Source organism: Papio anubis, chromosome 9 (assembly GCF_008728515.1).
Source record: "Papio anubis isolate 15944 chromosome 9, Panubis1.0, whole genome shotgun sequence".
NCBI lineage: Eukaryota > Metazoa > Chordata > Mammalia > Primates > Cercopithecidae > Papio > Papio anubis.
Genome location: NC_044984.1, coordinates 65,455,638 through 65,472,773, shown reverse-complemented (window position 1 = coordinate 65,472,773; position 17,136 = coordinate 65,455,638). Strand labels below are relative to the sequence as shown.

The window sequence follows — 17,136 nt, the reverse complement described above, 5'->3', positions numbered from 1 at the left end:
TTAGCACTGGAAACAAATAGTAAAATCTATGGTCACTGATCCGTGACCACCTTCTCATTTTGAATGTTTTGTCCAAGAGGACCTGGAATCTGGAAACTGAGTTGGTGGAAAAGAGCTGTTGCTAGACATAATTTATCAGAGGAAGGAAAGTACAGTGTCCACCTTGAAAACAAACCAAGCTATCAAAATGACTACGCATTATAAAATGAACACAATGTGGCAGTCAGTGCCACTTATGATTTCTTTCCCTTTATATCATAAAAAAATAAAGATAAAGAGCAAATGGTCTTATCACCACAGGCAAGGCTGCCTCTCCCTCTGCAATTTCTGCGGAGCATTTATGGCAGCTCTGGAATTGTTTGGAAGTAAATTTAGATGTTTTGGAGGGCAGATACATGTAATGGTTGTTTTACTATTCTGGGTTTCATGATAACAGGTTGCTATGTCTAAGCCTTGATATTTTGCAGATTTCTAAATGCATTTTATTGCATTTAGAAGAAATTTTGTAGTATTGAGAAAATGCAATGCAAAAATGAGTAGATACAATGTCCGCTTAACTCAGAACAAAACCACCTTATTTCCTCTTAGTTGAAATGGAGGGCAGGGAAGTCAGGCAGTGGTTTCTGAAAGCCAAGAACATAGTAGCACTGTGCCATTCTCTCGCCTGATCCAGTGCCACTCCCTTCACTTGATATCTGTTTACTTTGGAGGAGGCAGTTTTTGAGAAAGGATAATAAATATCCTGGCCCAGTGCCCCAGGAGCCATGACAAGCAAAGAAACATACTTGCCTGGAGATAGCCTTTGCAATATTTAAATGTATGGGTTAATTTTTTATCCACTTTAATAACCGTTTTATTCCTCCTTCTACTTCTTTGCTTTCTCTTTCCACTCTGAAGCCGTGGGTACAGAATCTCTGCAGGCAAGTTGCTCCAGAGCACATTGCAGGACAAACCTGTAACGAATAGTTACATTCACGGCATCTGGATTCCTAATCCTTTTCCGAAATGGCAGGTGTGAATGGCTGTATAAAATATTCTATGTTTACCTTCAACTTCTTGTTCTGGGTAAGTGTTTTCCTTTTAATTATCAATTTTATGCAAGAAAGGGGATCTTGATATAAATATCGTAAACAAGAACAGACTGTACACTAGAGAAATAGGAGAAGAGGGAAAATATATTTTCCATGTACTTGTTTGGATGTGTTTGTTCTTTCTTTGGTTATTTCAGTAATTGAAAATGAGCCAATGATTCAAAAAAGTGCACTTCAGAATCTGTGAGGATAAACATTTCATAAATGTTTTGATATTGCTGTAAAAACAATCACAAAGGAAAACAAATACCCCTTAACTAAAGGACAATTATTCTTAGTTGTATATCAAGCAGGCCTCCCTAATTTAAGGACTCTGTGGTAAAAACATGGTCTGATTCCATCCGGAGCCCGGGTCCTGATTCCCACCCTTCACTTCTGGGTTTGGACAGGTGAATCACAGGGTATGGGACAATAAAGATCATTTTCAGAGCCTCAAAGAAAAAAAAAATGGGTCATGAAAAACTTGAGGGGGAAATGATAAAATTCCTAAATCATAAGAAGATCAAACTAAGGCAGTGGATATATATATGTATTGGCATTTTAAAGTCAGTATTTTGATGTGTCATCACCCCACCTTTTAATTGACAGTATTTGTATTTCAGCAATTTGTTATGTTTCTCTTGAAAGTTCATTGACATAGACATAACCAACAAATTGATAAGTGACATCTGTCATTGGAAAATGGAAAAACAAGGTGTGAAAAGAGCAAGCTGGGATGTTGGGAAATTGACCTTATCATTTTTAGCATATATAGTACAATTAAAGATTGTTTAAATGTCAATCAGTGGAACTAGCACAAAGTATTTAAATGAAAAAAGTATTTTGTATACTGGATTAAAAGCTAGCTTATCCACTCCAAGGATGAAAGAACTCTGGTTTTGTTTCTTTAGTAGACCTCTGTTTAAGTCTTTAGTAAACAGACATCTCATATCTATGTGTTGCTGTATTTCTGTTCTATTAAAATAATGATGAACTTAATTAAACTTAGCTACATGAATACAGCTTTATTGTATAGACTGATTTTCCATTCAATGATCAGTAGTGCTAATGAGTACAAATAGATATATTGGTGAATTTTAAATAACTAAATATTTTAAAAAGTAAAATAAAGAAGGTAAAAAAAAAAAGGCTGTTTTTAGGTTTAAAAAAGGGCTGCTTTTGCAAATACTAAATGTAGCTCATGCTACATATATGCCAGTCTTTTAGTTAGTTCTGATACATTTCTTCCCTTCAGATATTTAAATTGATTACGGATTGGGAGTAGGATATATAAAAAAGACCTGTATTCTTTGATTTTGTTTTGTTTCTAGCTTTTTTTTTTTATGGAGAACTTTGAATAGTCACAAAAGAAGACAGGATAGGTAATCAACTCCATTGTCCAGCCCCAGTGACCACGGAAAGATGGCCAATCTTTCTCCATTTTTACTCTATTCACTTCCCCCACCCCATATTATCTTGAAGCACATCTCAGATATATAATTTTGTCTGTAAGCATTTTAGTATATATATCTCTGAAATATAATTCTTGAAAAAATGTAACCACAGCCAGGGCACAGTGGCTCATGCCTATAATCCCAGCACTTTGGGCAACCCAGGTGTGTGGATCACAACGTCAGGAGTTTGAGACCAGCCTGGCCAGCATGGTGAAACCCCGCCTCTACTAAAAATACAAAAAATTAGCTGGGCATGGTGGCGGGTGCCTGTAGTCCCAGCTACTCGGGAGGCTGAGGCAGAAGAATTGCTTGAACCTGGCAGGGGAAGTTGCAGTGAGCCGAGATTGCACCACTGCACTCCAGCCTGGGTGACAGAGATTCCATCTCAAAAAAAAAAAAAAAAAATGTAACCACAATATCATTATTACGCTTTAAAAATGTAATAAGAATTTTTACAATCAATTGTTAAATTGATTTGACAATTTTAATCAATTTTCAAATTTGAGCCCATTCAGGGCTGAAAATTCCAATTACCCCATAAATGTTCCTGTTAGAATCAGGATCTAAATAAGGTCCACACTTTGTGATTGGTTAATGTATATTTCATGTCTATTTTAATCAGTTGATTCTCCCCCAGTCAACACCTCTTTTTCTCCCTACTGAAATTTTATGCACTGATGTGTGTTGTTTGTTTTATCACATTGCCTACAGTCTGGATTTTGCTATTTGCATACCTATGGTGTAGCCTGATACAATTCAAGGTCTTTTTTTTTTTTTTTTGGCACGACAATCATAAGTGTATTCTTTCGTGAGGAGGCACTGGATGTTTGATTGTTTCCTTCTTTTGTGACGTTCATAGCCATTGATGGTCAAGGGCCAAAATCCATCATTAGTTCATTAAGAGGTTCAAAGTGATAACATTCTAGTTTCATCAACTTTTCTTTATTTATTAGCTGGAGCACTTTCTATAAGGAGAAATTTCTCATTTACTGTTTCATTACCTGGGTATCCCGTTTTTAATATTTTTTAAGTGACATAAAATACTTCTTTCTTATTCTTTACTTACCAGATTGCAAGTGATGAGTTAAGTTACTAGTATTATCCAACAGTGATAAGTTAGTATTTCTTTAAGTATCCTTATGAAATGATAGATCAGCTCCATTACAATGTTTACCCTTATTGATGTGCAATTTGTTCCATCTCTGGCCATCAGGAGCTTCTTCCAAGTTGACCGAAGTTCTTTTGAAATGATCCTAATAACTTTGATAACCTCTTTAGTATTGGTTTGACATGTTCCAGATCACTTGCTTATTTCCTGTCCAGACCTGGAATCAGCTATTTCTCCACCAAGTTCTAATATCTGTCTTTAAAGAGCTGTAGTCATTGTTTTCCTTACATAATACAGAATATATATGGCACATGTAAACAAACCAAAATATTAATATGCTAATAAATGCAAGGCTCCTATTTCATTAAAGATGTTCCAAAGCACTCAAACCAGTAGCAATCTTCAAATTATGAAACAGTTAAAATATATCTTTATTGTATTAAAACATCCTGGAAAGTGCTAATAGCTATTATGAAGACATCAGAGGTCAGTGTTTCATTAAACAGCTAATCAGAAATTTGAAATGGGTCTGAATTATCAAAATAACAGTCTAGAAAGGGGTAGGTTATAGATTCAGAATTATTTACCTACCTACCTTGATAGGGTTTAAGGTAGATTGTAGAGGTCTGTACCATGCCACACCCAGATATTATCATTGCTTTCCTGGAGCGTTCTTCTTCTTCTTCTTATTATTATTATTATTTTGAGGAGTCTCCCTCTGTCACCCAGGCTGGATGGAGTACAGTGGCATGATCTTGGGTTACTGCAGCCTCTGCTTCTCAGGTTCTAGCAGTTCTCCTGCCTCAGCTTCCCGACTAGCTGGGATTACAGGCATGTGCCACCATGACTGGCTAATTTTTTTGAATATTTAGTAGAGTAGAGAAGGGGTTTCACCATGTTTGCCAGGCTGATCTCGAACTCCTGACCTCAGGTGATCCACCCACTTCCACCTCCCAAAGTGCTGGGATTACAGAGATGAGCCACCGTGCCTGACCAGAGCTCCGATTATTTTATGGTTACATTATCTGTTTGTTTCCTTGATAACAGAGACAAGTCTTTCTGATGCTGTAGATTTCAGTTAGACCTTTCTAACTAATGTCCCTTGGCGATTCCTACCACCAGCATATGTGGTGGGATTTACAATCTCTACATAAGAGATTTTGAAATGGAGTCTTTCAGTGAGAGCAACAGTTGTAAAAACCAGTGATAATTTCTTAGCCAAGAAGTGACATCAATATTTTAAATTCAAATATAGGCAGCAGGAGGAATCTCTGAGGTTAGGGAAGGTTCCTATATCTACTGTCCCTTCTATGCTCAGCTCTGAGCTCTCAGTTGGAATTTTACAATCCTTCATAGGAAATTAGCAATTTGTCACATTCCTAATGCTTGCTTAAGTAAAAATTTTAATGACCCCACTGATGTGGTTTTCTTATAGATGCCCAGGGCCTTATGTTTTCAAATGCGTTCTTTCTGGTATAACTTGCAAAACTGAGCCTTTGCAAAGTAGAGCCAGATGTTAAAATATCTCTTAGATATGCGTGTGATCATTTAATGTAAACAGACCAGGTTCTTTTGGGGGACAACTTGAGATATACCACATAAGTATATGGTGATTTCCATTTGTTAGAATTACTAATTGAAGAAAAACATGTAAAAGTGAAAGTTATTCCTGATTACTCATGCTAGAGTTGGATGCAAGTTAGAGAACTGGAGGTGCTAGAGATAATAGATAAATTATAGGTACAAAACCTATTTCCCTGAGTCTTGTTTCAAAAATAGATGAAATGCCCCAATTTTTTAATGCTCCTCTCAGATAGTTCAAGCCTAGGAATATTGTAGATGCTTATGGTGCCTTAGGGGTCTGAGTAATTATGAAACATGGGGCCTTTGGCTGGTGGATGCAATGGAATAATGGCTAGAGAGAGAGCTATGGAAAGGCCAGTTCTTAATGAGGGAAAGAAGAATGAGGTACATTATCAATCTCAAATGAGTCATAGGGAGGAGCCAAATTGTAAAGCTGAATGTATTAGTAACTGAAGGAAGCCACTGCACAAGGAGGTTTGAAGAAAGCAGAAAGAAGTCGGAACTTGTAGAGAGTCCGGGATCCAGCGTTTCAATATTCATCATTTTATTTTATTGAGATTGGATGTGCTGAGAGCAATTAAAAGATTGGAGGCAAAGCAGACATAACCCTGAGATGGTGGTACACTGAAAAGAATAGGACACAATTATATTTTATTGTGTCCGTTGATGGAATCTTTCAAGATGAAGACCTAACAATGGCTGAAGTGTATGAATTTTGTAAATACAGTGGTTGCCTGACCCTATGTAATTAGCATGGAACTAAAACAGCAACAAAAGGCATTAGAGTCCACTGGTTGATAGAGCAGGCTGAACATCAGCTCCTTCATCAGTAGCCATGCTTCTCTGGGGAAATTGGTTAACCTCTCTGTGCTTTATTTGTTCTCATCTGTAAAAATGGGGATAGTAGTAGTATCTACCTCATGGGTTTGTGGTGATGATTAAATAAGTTAATACATGTAAAGAAGTAGGAATTAACACTAGATAAATGTTTAAGAAAAAGACATTTCAACAGTATTTTATGGGCATTTTTAAGAAGCAGAAATATGTAACTATTTGGCATAGTGATGAATAAATTTAAATGTTGAGTTTTAAAACAAAGAGGAAATAAGATAGCAAGAATATGATAAGTCAGAAACTCTTCTATCATAAATTAAGGGAATGGGGGAAAGGTGGATTTTGTAAACAGACTGGCTGAGATTTCAATCCTGAATATACCCCTTCTTGTTATGGAACATTTCCCTTGGTTTTTCCGTGCTCCAGTCTTTGCATTTGTGAAATAAAAATGATCATTTTATCTGGCAGGATTAATTGGAAAGATTAACTAAGCTATTTTATGAAAATCTGTAACCAAGGACTGACCATCAATAATAACACAATTAACATATTTTTCCTGATTCCAAACATCATAATTGTTTTTTCATTTACAACTGTTAGAATCTACTGTGACAGTATTTTATACATAATGGACTTTCAAAAGGTAAATATAATTTTAGCCCTACTCTGATCCTCTTCTCATCTCACAGGGCGAGGAATATGCAGGAGTAGAGGAATATGTCAGCCCTGAGACTGCCTTCCACTTTGAATATCTAGGACCCAAATTTCCCTGCTCAAATGCCCTGAGAATTCTAAATCAAACCTTTTCCTCCAGGTGATTTAAGTGGGCACATTTTTCAAGATAGGAAGATAGGATACATGTTGTCTGTGCATATTACCTTGAGTTATAACTTCCTGATATAATGCCCTGTGGCCTGTGGGCTGTCATTTGTATTTTTCCTAGGCTTTTCAAATGGATGTACAGTTCTACAGGTGTTACTTATATGAAAGTTATACTTTTGAAACAGTATGGTAAGAATATTACTGAAATTGTGTCATTTTTTGATTCAGAAACAGCAGGATACAGATTAAATGCTGAACATTCATCTCTACATGTTTTGAAGTTAAATGAATATAGGGTTTTAGTGGTTACTGAGGCCCTTTGTGGGAGGAAAACAATGTAGTTGATTTATTTTCCCTAAATTTAGAGTTATTTAAAAATTAGAAATTGCAGCAGTTATACCGAGTGCTTGTTAGAAAATGCACATGAATGCAACCATGGAGACACATGGAGTGTACACTTAACACTTGTATTAGTCTGTTTTCACGCTGCTGATAAAGACATACCTGAGACTGGTAATTTATAAATAAAAAGAGATTTAATGGACTCACAGTTCTGTGTGGCTGGGAAGGCCTCACAATCATGGTGGAAGATGAAAGTCACATCTTACATGGTGGCAGGCAAGAGAGAATGGGAGACAAGTGAAAGGGATTTCTCCTTATAAAACCATCAGATCTTGTGAGACTTATTCACTATCACAAGAACAGTATGGGGGAACCATCCGCATGATTCAATTATCTCCCACCAGGTCCTTCGCACAACATGTGGGAATTATGGGAGATACAATTCAAGATGAAATTTGGGTGAGGACACAGCTAAACCATATCAACACTAAATACAATAAACCCCATTCATATGGGGCTGAAGATTTTTTAAAAACGATGATTGCAGAGTCTGCTAAAAGTTGAAGATTTTAATTTACTCCACTGGTTTACAGCATCAGAAAATCCAATATTACATGAGGCTTAGTAGGTCAAAACAGCATCAGGCCATGCTTGTAAAGGGAATGCACATTCTACTCTTTCTTATTTATTTATTTATTTATTTAGAGACAGAGTTTCACTCTTGTTGCCCAGGCCGGAGTGCAATGGCGTGATCTCAGCTCACTGCAACCTCCGCCTCCCAGGTTCAAGCGATTCTTCTGCCTCAGCCTCCTGAGTAGTTAGGATTACAGGCATGTGCCACCACACTCAGCTAATTTTTTTTTGTATTTTTAGTAGAGACAGGGTTTCGCCATGTTGGCCAGGCTGGTCTTGAACTCCTGACCTCAGGTGATCCACCTGCCTCAGCACATTCTACTCTGAATGAACTCTAAATCAGAATTTGTCTCATCTTGTTCAAGGAAATTTAGCATAAGACCTAATAGAAAATACTGTTGAATAAGTGAAAGATATGTAACCCTGAAGACTTAAGAGGACAAGCACACATCCCTGAAAGAAATACTCTAGAATCTTGAAAAAGTGTATGTAGAAATTGGTATCCACAATGTGATGCTAGAGAGTAACCCCTCATGAAACAGTGGATGGAGGCTGTAAGAGAAGATAAAGTTTATTGGAAGGCAACAGGATGAGATAAAAATGGAAATGGATAAAATATGTAAGGACTGCAAGTAAACTACAAACATAATAGCAGAATTAAACTTCACTGTAGAGATTACGTTAAATAAAGATGGTGACATAGAATCCCAAACTGATAAGCTCTCCCACAGGAAAATCAAAAAAGAAATCAAAATGTTGTGAAAGAAGATAATAGATACAGACAACAGAGAATGGAAACCCAAAATAAGCTGTGCTCCTGAAAAAGAGGACAAAATAAATGGAACACAAATAGTAATCAAATTAATATATGGAAATTTTGTGGAGCTGAAAACATAACCTGTATGCAGATGGCAAGTGCCTGTTCTACCCCAATGAAAGAAGACATCTATGCCTAAATAAATATTAAGAAAACTACTAATTTGGTTAAAAGATAAATAAACATTTTACAAATGTCTAGATACAACTGACAGAAAAGAAAACAAGCAAATAATGCATAAGCAAAAATAAGGCTGGTGATATTCTTCTCCTGTTTAACCCTGAAAGTCAGAAGACAATGGAGCAATGTCTGCTGAGTATTCAGAGCCTTTCACAAATGAATAAGAGAGAAAGAGATCTTTGGGTATTCACACTGTAAAATTTACTGAAACATATCCAAAATGATTAAGGTATAAGTAAAAATGGATAGTTGAAGCGTGGGAAAATCATGGTTAAATGGCTAACCATTTTAGGTCTGGAAATAAAGAAGTCACGTGTCTTGATAGTTATATTTTTTATTATCTCAAATGTAAATTGGGAGGATATTTGGAAAGAGATGTAATAGAAAATAGCAGTTTAGTAACATTTACTCTGTGCTAAAGCCCAAGACTGATTACACTAAATAGCATTTATTAGATTATATGGAGGAAACACTGTTAGAGATACAGAATAGTAAACGCAAACTCCATTAATTCAGCTTAACACAACCCGCCTCTCAGTTTTTGATAACTCAGGAAGGACAAGAAAAAACATGGATACAGGGGATCTAAATGATTTAATGAATAAAGTATATTTAATAAATTTCTAATAAACTTTGTAGCCTCTTGAGACTTTGTTGTCTTTTCTAGTATCTCTGAATCTTTAGAAATTGATGAAGGAAATGCAAAAAAACTCAAAAGTAACAATCCTACAGTCTGCACTCTCTTACCACAATGCAATTGAACTAAGACTTTAAAATAAAAGTTTAGTAAAAGAAGAGACTTGAAAATGAACAATAACAGTAGCAACAGCAGTACAGTCCTAGTATGTCAGGGCTTTTGGAATCCTTGCTCCCTATCATCGTGGAGTCGCCTCTAGTGTTCTGTGGTTATCATAAAAACAAATTTTGTAATTATCCACTTGCATATTTTCTTATTTTTTATCCTCTCAGGAGCAGCACAGGAAGAGTTTCTTAAGCTTATCTAAAAGGTGTCCATTTTGGGACCAATTATGATGTAGTTCAAAATCCACTCCTCCTCCTCACATAGCATATTCAGCATTCTCCAAACATACTTCAATAAACACCCAAATAAAAGGGTAGAATTTGGAGGGAAGGAGTAGGGATGATTGGAGACACATTATTAGAGAAGAGGACAAATCAACATTCTACCATTTATTTTTGTTCTGGATGGTATCTTCTCCCCTCTCCCCCCTTTTTTTTTCCTGATATTTTATGTTCTTCAGCGTCTGCCTGTTCTTAGTCATCTGCTTGGGCTGTCATAACAAAATACTGTAGACGGGGTGGCTTAAACCACAGAAATTAATTTTCTTATAGTTCTAGGAAGGCTAAGATTAAGGTGCCAGCCAATTGAGTTTCTGGTGAGGACCCTCATTCTTTGGCCATCTCATGTTTCTCACATGTTCTTTCCCTGGGTGTGAGTGGAGAGAGAAGGATATCTCTCCTATAAGGTCACCAGTGCTATCAGATTAGAACCCCATCTTCATGACCTCATTTAGTCTTAATTATCTTCTAAAAGCCTATCATCAAAAACAGTCACACCAGAGGTTAGGGCTTCAACATATGAATTTTGTGGAGACACAATTCAGTCCATTGTAAGCAAATATCAAAATTGCCTAATTTCTTAGGATGCTGGTTCAGACCTATTGCATCCAAATTCCATAAAATGATGGCTGTTCCGTGAAAGCTGAATGGAAACCACAGTGATTCTCTTCAAAGAGAAACCAGAAGCAGGGAAAGGTAGGCCTAGTCAGTTCTGCAGGGTCCTGGGATCACGATACTAACCCATTTTACTTTTACAATGTTATCAACAGAAAGTAGAGAGCAGGCATTTATTTATTAATTTATACTTTTAATCCCTTAAAATAGTATAGAAACATTAGGGGAAAAACCCTAAAAGCTAAACTTGGTAAAGGGCTCAAAGAACCATTATAATGGTCAATCTTTTAATAATGGGATGAAATAGTTCAGTATTATTCATGGCTCTAGGATGGTCATTCTTGATAGAAAATAAATTTACTTTTAAAGTCATTCAACAAAGTTATGAATAATTTCATGATATTAGACTGATATTTACATGGGAATTTCTCCACTCAGATGAGAATGATATACTCTAAACATTTGTTTCATTTTTAAAATGAAGTTTGAAAAGGTAGAGTTAGGGATGGAAATGATACATTGGCCAGCTTCATAGTTCCTGAAAAAGATTGTCTAATTCTGAAGATTAGTTGGGCAAAATACTTTTGACTTCTGGAACAGTTGGGTACTCTTTCTTTTAAATGTTAATGTTACAGAAAACTTTCAGTGGCCGAGAAGACTAAAAGTTGCTGTCTGAGGGGCAGATATGATTGATTTAATACGATTTGTGAATGATTTGATGTCTAAATACCTTGAAAAAGTAAATAGTAATACACAAACAAAAAAGTTAAAGTTTTAAAAAATATCACAGTGAGTTCTTACTAAGCTCTTACTAAGAATTCTTAAAGTTTTTTCACTGATAGTTTAACAAATATCAGGAAAGAATGCTACTCATAATAGCTATAAGGTTCATTACTTACAGCTAAAGGCCAGAATGACTGTTAAGCCAATCATTATGAATCTGCCTGTGAAAAGAGAAGAAAAAGAAAGAAGATAATCAGTGAACAAACTAAACAACGAACAAAAAATTCAGTTGGTATGAAATTACTGAAAATCCCAGAGGGTCTCATTATCATTTGACATAAATTATCATTCACAAACTGTTTAACAAAGAACTGCTAAAATGAGCGTTTGTCTTCTTTTGCAAATGAAATTAGAATTTAGTGAAAGGATGCTGTAAATCTCAGGGTTAGAGAAGTAAGGAAAATTTTCAAACACAAAAGCTGTGTTTTTGAATCATTTGTATTTTATGGTGTGTGTGTGTTTATGTGTGTGTATGAGATAATAGCATAGGTTATTTGGTGGTTAAAGAGGTTTGGTTTTTAATTGCATTCGTTATTTTGTAGGAGTTGAAGTATCTTGTAAGGGCAGGTTGGTTAGGAATTGCTCCGCATTTTCTTGATATGATAATTAGCACCCAGGATTCCAATTTCTCCATTCAAAATGAGGGGTTTAGACCTAGATGATTTTCAAGGTCTTTTAGGGAGCACAGAGTCTATGGTTACTCAACTACTCATTGTGCTTCCTAGTCCTTAACAGAGCCCTTGACTCTATTTTCCCTGCAAACTCAATGAGAAGCCATTAAAAGTGCCGTCTGGAGGTTCTAGGCATATGTCTCAACCATGCATGAAAGCAGTGATGCTCCAAGGACATTTGTCTGTCGGAGCACAGCAAGGTCAGAATTGTCTACTCAGTCCTCCAAGGCCTGCTGTATCTGGTATGTTACCAGGCCAGCTCTTAACATCTCTATCTAATAATAGATCTTTGATTTTTGTTTTTGAAGCCACAATGCATAACTTTTTTTAAAAAACCCTGAATGACAAGAGTTCTCCTTACACTAAAGTAAAATGTGTTTTACATTTTATTGTGTTGGCATTGGTCCAAATTAAATAATCTGGTAAAGTCATTAAAGGAATTTAAGACTTTAAGTTCTGTCTTTCATTGTTCCTTCTCTCTGAGTAAACTTTACCACCTAAAAGAGCTTGTTTTTAAGATAGTTTATTTGGGTTCAAAAACTGTTGATTAATGTGTAGCCTTGTTGCTTAACTGCACATCTTGTCAAATGTTTTACGTTTTCCGGTCTATCCCAACTTCTCCCTTCCTCTCGAATCTTAAATGAATGGTGACTATTCAGTCATTCCCTTTTTTCCTGGTCCAACATAGCTTCTCACAAACAAACCCGGAGGCATGATAAAGATATTTTATCTTTAAACTGTTGTGACTTTTCTTTTGTATGCTACAATCTAACAGAAACACAAGGCTAGAGTTACATGGAAAAATAATCTTTCCAGGCCTAATGGAAATAACTTCTTGTCCATAGACCTATGAGTGAGTTGTGGATGAAAAATAGAATTATTCTCATCAAACTTACAAATTGCAATGTAACATTTCAACAATGATCTGTACATGAGTATGCCTCATGTATGTCTTCCAGGTTGTGATAGTATAGTCAATGATAAACTACTGTCACCGGATAGATGAGAGGGTGTGGAATCAGAGTTTCATATGATCCTAATTATATTCTTTTTTTTGTTTTGTTTTTTTCTGCAGCTATGTGGTATCTTGATCCTAGCATTATCAATATGGGTACGAGTAGGCAGTGACTCTCAAGGGGTAAGTATGCAAAAACAAGTCATCCCTTCCCCAATGTAGTTTATTTCATTTATAATCATGAAAGTATGACAATAATAGTAATAAACATGTCTAAAGTGTTTCTCTCAACTACTTCATGTAATTACTTATGCTGTTACATGATTTTATAATTTAATTCAATCCATCAAAATTACTATGTGGCTGGCACTGTGCTAGTGGTGGAAAAATCTTTCTAGAGAATGGAGGAGGTGTTATTCAAAAATTTCAAAAACATTCAGTGAGATGCAGGTGGGAAGGCACCAAGTGGACATTTTCCTCCTTTACTATTTGTTTAAGGCCACCATTTGTTTAAGGCCTATATTGAGGATATAGGCCACCTCTCCTTCTCACCAAGAAGAACAATTTTTATAATAGAAGGTATTGACAGTAATTTAGTTGATCCCAATGTGGTTGGTCTAAAAGGAAAGAAGATGAGAAGTTTTCTTGGAAAAGAATAATTTGAATCTGTATTTTAAAGGCAACAAGGTACAAGGGTAGTTGTTATTTACCTGTGGCAACTGGCAGTAAAGGTAACCACTTGCCAGTAGTGGCTGATCTAACTCGGTGTAACTTGGTAATTCTCTGGGGATATCCAGATTTTTGCTATATGTGTAAGATTAACATGACCCATTTTCCTCCTCTACACATCATTCCATTCCCAGTGCCAAAGCTCTTACCCAGATCTACAGGACTGGAGGAAGCGTATTTCGTTTGGTTAATTCTGGCTCCAGCTATTGGACTCCATATGTGTGGTATCTGTTCCATGCCACAGTATCCCAAATGTGGGAAGAGTTGGGGGAAGAGGGAGGGGGCGAGTGTGCAGGGATTGTTCTGTCAGTTTTACGGAACATAATGCCACCCTGGCACCATTTCCTGGCTCCCGTGCTTTTATTGTTTTCTCTCCCCTCTTCTATTCTGGGGCTCCATCCCTGCAAATTATTATTGTAACACATTCAGAGCCATTTATTTGTTCTTTGTTTTCTGGGCTCTTGCCACTAAAGGATCACCTCTTCTACTGCTAGAGCCTTTTTAAGGTATTTGCCCACATAAAGAGAGTTATTCTCTGAGAAGAACTTTGATTCCAAGTTGATAATTACTGAGAGATTATTAAGCCAGCAATTAAGACAATATATTTTCTACTAAAACATATTATATCATGGTGCAGCTAAATGTCTTTGAACACGGCCTAGAGGAAAGAAAGATGAAAAGGGAATTAACGTCTGCTCTGTTTTCTTTGCTACAGTGGGTGGCTTTTCTGAAAACTTCTTTCTCACTCTATCTCTGTTTTTTTGTTTTGTTTTGTTTTGTTTTGTTTCTTCTCTCTCTCTCTCTCTCCTGTTGTTCTTTTCCTTTTAAAATTTGCTTTCTGTCTTTAGAAAGCCTAGAGAATCACAGTGGCAATTAGTGGCGTCTACATTCTGTGCCTCACCATGGTGGGAGATGGGTGTGGCAGCTTTTTAGTAACATCCTAGTCCATCAGGATTTCACTGATTGTTTTCTACTGATAACTGGAATTGTGACTTCCTGATGGCCTGGACCTCTGGTGTTTGAGCCCAAGAGGAGCATTTGAAGATGTGCAGAATTTCCATCCTATAGAATCTGAAGTCTGACTTTGGGACTCATAATTAAGCACAGAGATTAACAGTCACCTACTTCCAGGGTGCTTTGGCCCTTCAAGATGTGTGTGCAGCCTGCAATTTATTTTATTTTATTATTTTACTTCCTATTGATATTTTCTTTCCTTCCCAGTGCTTCTAGTAAACAAATTTGGTGTTTAGTCTGTTAAAAAATTGTACATATTGGATGTATTAAAGGGGAACTGTTGTCCTTGAGAGGGTGCTACTCTACATCTGGGGATGAGAATGAATTAATAGAGTTAGACAGCACCTTTAGTTACATTTTGACTCACACTTCATCAGCCTCTCACCCTGAACAAAAGCCAGTGTCTGCCAGGACAACATTAACCAGCTTGACTTATATAAAATTGGCTTGGTTTGTATTTATCTCAAGCCAGTGACAAAGAATCAAGACTAAGCAAAGAGCTGAATTTTTTATTAGTGAAAAAAAACAGAGGTAGCTGTTTTAGAAGGAAAAACATGAACATAAACACAGAAAAGAAGGATGTTAGGGAAATGACAGATCTTTCTGTTGAAGTGTCTCATAGGAGCCCTTTTTTCTACCTCAGGATAAACTTAACACCATGAGGAAAAGCACATGGGCAGCCATCCTTGTCCCAGGAGGTCCCTTCTGATCCAAAGAGGATTCCTGAGTCCTCATCTTTCAGGCCCAGCTGAATTTCTCTTGAAAGTCTGCCCTTGTCCTAAGACACACAGGGACACAGTGTTCATTCAAGACAGCTTTTCAAACCCTGCTGTGCCTCCCCTGGTGCAAACATCAGAACTCAGATTTCCACTTCATTCTTGAATAAGAATAACCACTTGTTGGGCTGGAATGGGAATAATGACCACCAGACAGTCAATACACTGCTTTCTGGCTAGTCTCTGGCAGTGGGTCACCCTGCCCAGGTTAGCCTCCTAGAAGTGTTTCACTACCTGCTGCACAAGTGCTGGTCACGCTATCTTGGCCTCACGTGTAGATATTTGAACTATTATTTGTATGTCTGGGGTATCTTTTCTAAATTCTGATAACCCAGGTAGTGAGGCTTCCATCCTCTCACAGGGTTCGCCTGTACTGGCCACAGTATTCTAGTGAAGCAATATTTAGCAGTAAGTCCATAGAGCTAGTTTCCTAACGCTTCTATTTTTGTCACATTTATTTTTATTCCAATGTCATGCCTGTTTATTAACAAAACTGATTTTTTAGCTCTAATATTAATAAGAAAACAATAAAAACAAACAAACAAAAATCTTTAGGACTTAACCAAGCTTTCAAAATATGTAAATTGAAACATTATCTGTAGGCATAGACTTTTAAGAGACAAAGGAGGCCTAGCTATCACAGAGGTTGACCCAATTCCCTTCTATAAATGGGGAAACTGGAGCCCAGTAGGTTGGGTGACTGTTCCATATTTATTAGGACACTGACAAAATATATATATTTGTTTTAATGCTTTTATAACTTTAGCACATTCATTCCTATTGATTGTTGAATAAAAGTTTTCTCTAGGCAATAAGTAGAATTAAAAAGCCTTGAAAAACAAAAATATCATTAAAGCATAGCAGTCATTTTTGTATTGACTATTAAAGGAGCTGACCTCCATGCTATATAGCCCATTCTGGGAGGCAGAGGTTTCGAGTTAGTCTAGGAACTAGTGCTCTATCTAGAGAGAGCCCAGTAGATAGAGGTTATAGAAGACAAATGGGCTACATACAGGATTTATGCATAACACATGCACAAGGCTTTACTTTTTCATTTGATTTACTTCTGGATAAATCCACATATCAAGGACAAGAGGTAGACTGAGGCTAGGTGTCATGAGGGTGGTGAAGACAAGTATGTGTGTGTTGTTGGGAGAACTGAATTATGCCTGATGGGTAGCCCACCCACTATAAAGAACCCTAGGATTTTTTTCCTCTCATATCTCATTAACTAACAGTCAAAATAAAGAGTTTCTAGATGACTTTATGGACTATGGCTTCTGGGAACAAGGAGATAAAATTGATATGAAATATCAGGAACTGGATTTCTTTTTAATGAAGATACAATGCATTTTTATTAACCCATGGAAGTTCCCTCATGTCCCTTTTCAGTTAACTCTTGTTTTCCCTTCTGCCTTGCTCAAAGTCAAGCACTGCTTTGATTTTTATAACCATAGTTTTGCTTATGCTTGAACTTTATAGAAATGGAATCATACAGTATTTAATTTTTTCTGTGGCTTCTTTAGCTCAGCATAATGACTCTGAAATTCATTCATATTTTTGTGTCTATCAGTAATTTAAAGAACTCAAACTTTTTAAAGAATTAAAAACCGTAAGAACACATGCTTTATAATGCTACATTATGTAGAATACACAAAATATGTGAACC

General features: G+C 36.5%; 1 protein-coding gene across 6 annotated transcripts in view; it reads left to right on the top strand.

Moving 5' to 3' along the window:
- Positions 1-17,136, top strand: part of TSPAN8 (tetraspanin 8) — a 78,787-nt gene that overhangs the window by 26,937 nt on the left and 34,714 nt on the right. For 4 of the 6 annotated variants that reach the window (XR_001892767.3, XM_017946003.3, XM_017946004.3 and 1 more), the window contains exons 1-2: positions 685-1,065; positions 13,069-13,131. Coding sequence is in view for 5 of the 6 variants with exons in the window: in XM_017946003.3 (XP_017801492.2) it covers positions 1,006-1,065; positions 13,069-13,131 (123 nt within the window). In the remaining variant the exon portion in view is untranslated. Of the gene's footprint in view, positions 1-684; positions 1,066-13,068; positions 13,132-17,136 lie in introns of those variants that run through there. The other 2 variants (XM_017946002.3, XM_031650621.1) reach the window with 2 other exon arrangements.